Source organism: Phytophthora infestans, genomic scaffold (genome assembly GCF_000142945.1).
Source record: "Phytophthora infestans T30-4 supercont1.2257 genomic scaffold, whole genome shotgun sequence".
Taxonomy (NCBI): domain Eukaryota; phylum Oomycota; class Peronosporomycetes; order Peronosporales; family Peronosporaceae; genus Phytophthora; species Phytophthora infestans.
In genome coordinates this window covers 1-3,117 of record NW_003306410.1, presented here as the reverse complement: position 1 = coordinate 3,117, position 3,117 = coordinate 1, and the positions used below count along the sequence as shown (strand labels likewise).

Here is a 3,117-nt window from a genome sequence, read left to right as displayed (position 1 = left end):
TGAATACCCACCGCCGACGGATTGGGGACAGCTCCGTCGAATGATAATGCATTGCGGACGATGCACGAGGAAAACTTCAGCCTCGACTTGTGGTTTTCGCTACTACCGTCAACACAGAAAGAGCTTGACACAAATAGGTACACAGGTGGGGTGATCTTCGGACTGTAATCCGAAGAGCGAGACAGCAGGAACTGGCCGCAGTATCATCAGCAATTCGTCATGGTGGACTCGAAGAGGAAACTCTACTGCTCGGTGTTGGATGTCAAGACACCCGTGGCCAAAGACCTCAAGTGTGGCCACTGGTATCATCTAGTTCTGACCTATAAACTCGAACGTCAAAAGCAGGACGTGTATCTGAACGGGGAGAACGTGTGGTCCACGACGGGAACTCTACATCGGGAGTGGCAGCACCTACTTCACGAACAGGTCGGGACGGGATACATCACATCAGGTGGGGGAGACTACTCTCACGGAGACTTCGTAGGCTGGTATGGCTTCCACGGACTACTGGACGAGTTCCGGTTCTACAGTGGCGTGCTTCCTCTAAACGAGGTGCAGCATCTAGCTCGAGGCGGAGAGCTGCCTCCCAAAAGGTTAAGCGGGACACTGAAGTATCCAGGGCTGCGAGGACCGCAGTCTCGCATCAACGTGGACCTGGTGGCCTGTACTCGACCGGCGGAGGGCCGGCCAGTCGAAATCGTCGCCATCGAAAAGAAGGCGTCATTTCCGCCGCGGAGGCCATGTCGCCCAACTCGAACGCTGTTTGCGTGAAGTATTGCCCCAGGAAGTACGAGCATTTCATTATTAAGTATGAGAAGCGAACGTATGTTGACTGGAAGTGCTCTCTTTCATTAAAAATGTAGCCAATCAATAAGCGTGTTTTCCAAGAGTGAAGCATATGTCCATTCTCAACCGGGCTGGGTCCATTCTCAACCGGGCTGGTGCGTGGTAAGCCGAAGTTCAACGTGCGTGGGACACGAGTCGTGTGTGCTAATGGCCTGATTGCCATTATTGGCTCGCGTCTGAATCGAGAAAGCTGATGAAGGTAGAGATGTTCTGTTCGAGTGGAGGGTGTTTGCACCGTCCGGAACTTTGCTTACCACGCCAAATACGTCTAGCTCGCCACTTTTCATCACTTTTCACAGTTTTATTTTTTACCTTGCAGTATTTTTTTGTAGAAATTGAAAATGTCTAGCCAATCACAGCAAATAAATGTGAATGAGCTATAATCCAGATAAACGGCATCGCCATTCTTGAAATTTCTAAGCGACAAGCAGATATCGACATTTCATGTGGCTGGAAGAGCTACCGACGGACTTGGTGGAGGCGGTATACAGCTTCCTGGTGGGCTTTGATGCCTTTCAACTCTCGCACACCCCCCACGTATCTGTATCTCTTTCATTATCATGTATGAGAAACGAGCGTACCGGTTCGTTCTCTTTTTTAAAATGTAAAATATCCAATCAAAAACCTATTTGCCAAAAGTGACGAAGTTCACACGCGCGTGGGTGAACATGAGCTGTGGTGTCTTTTAACGGAAACTTTGCTTACCACGCCCAATAACGCCCAGCCTGTGTAGCTCGCCCAAAACGGTATCGTTGCTGTTGTTTTGGGCAGTAGAGGGAACATCACAAGCGACAGGGGTCCGTTTTGCAGAAAAAGGGGTCCGATTGCAGAAAAAACATGTGGAGGGTAAACATTTACACTTGCTTTCATTAAGGTCAGCGTTGGGAGTAATTTTAGGCTTTATCACGTCACGGAGAAGTGTTGAGACTTGTCCGATGAAGTTGATGCGAGACCTCCACGCGGAATTCATGTCGTTTGGATGCAGATGTTACGGTTGCACCACGCGGAGGAACAAAAAAAGGAACCCTTTAATTTGTTTGAGAAACCCTCGCGTGAATGTGAACACACTGTGGCCCCAAAAGTTCTATGCGCGATACGCGCGACCTCAGCCTCCTACGAGCCCGAGCAAGAGCCGGGCTCCCGGGTTCTTGGGCGGAGCCCGGAATTTAACTCTCGGGATCCTGTGTTAAATAAGTTAAATATAAGGAGTCCGTTGTTATGGTCGGGATCCCGGTTAATTTAGATGCGTGTGACTTATTTGAATTTCTAGGATCCAGATCAAGATTTCAGCAAACCAGGGCGTCTCAGTAAGACCATGGTTCTAACAAGATCTCAGGTCCGTGCCGCAGCACAAGACCAAGCGGGCATACTGGAAGGGATTGTTACCGAGTACACGATGAGAGCTCCTTGCTGTCGTCCTGCACATGCCCTGCGCAGAATGTTCGCCTAGAGTCTCAAGTCTCAAGAATCGTCGACAGCCTTCTGGAGCGAGACCCAAAGACTTGCTGCAGAGACTACAATGATGCAGAGCAATCAAGTTCAACAAGCGAAAGAGTAGCACGCCGCCTTGGCTGCCATCCACCACGATGCTCGAAGCAGTACGGCTGAGCTGGCAGCACACCAACAGTGGATTGAGGGCCAGATACGAAAGGCCCTGGAAGACACTAACTTGGCTCTACAACAAGAACTGCAAGTTATTTCCAATGCCCAGGTAGTAGGTAATGAATCTTCGCGTTTATTTATTCAGGAGCAGCTGCAATCTGCGCGGGGGGTCGCGCATCTTGAAGTATTGGAGATGAAGAGTGCGATAGCAGCCCGAGCTGCGAAAGTAGAGCAGATCGAGAGAGAAATGACAGTAGCAATCACAAATGCTCATAGCGCACTGGCGCAGCGGATAGATGGTGTGCTTTTGCAACCACAGGCCGCCATTAACGGAGATGTAAAAGGCCAAATGGAAGAAATGTGGGATGCAATGCAGAAGCAGATCGACATGAAGTTTCAGCAGATGACTTCGAGTATTGTGGAGAACTGTATTGCAAAGTTGGAGGAGAGTGGAGGTGTTACCACCGGTAGATTGACGATTCGGCGCGTTCAAAGGCTGGTGTCGGAGTACGTGGCTAATCAGGAAGAGAAGATGGAGCATAAAATTAAGCATCTTGTACAGAGCGCTCACTCACAGATTAGCAACGAAATGATAAACAGTTTCGAAAAGCTTGGCAACAACATGCGTGAAAACATTCGCCAGCAGCTAAAAGATGAATCCGCAGCGAC

General features: G+C 49.5%; 1 protein-coding gene across 1 annotated transcript; it reads left to right on the top strand.

The window, feature by feature from the left end:
* Positions 1–60: 60 nt before the first annotated feature.
* Positions 61–771, top strand: PITG_22306 (uncharacterized protein; the record flags this gene model as incomplete). The annotated part of the gene is made up of 2 exons (XM_002909839.1): positions 61–107; positions 186–771. The coding sequence occupies 2 exons, from the start codon at positions 61–63 to the stop codon at positions 769–771; spliced, it is 633 nt and encodes a 210-aa protein (XP_002909885.1).
* Positions 772–3,117: the final 2,346 nt, after the last annotated feature.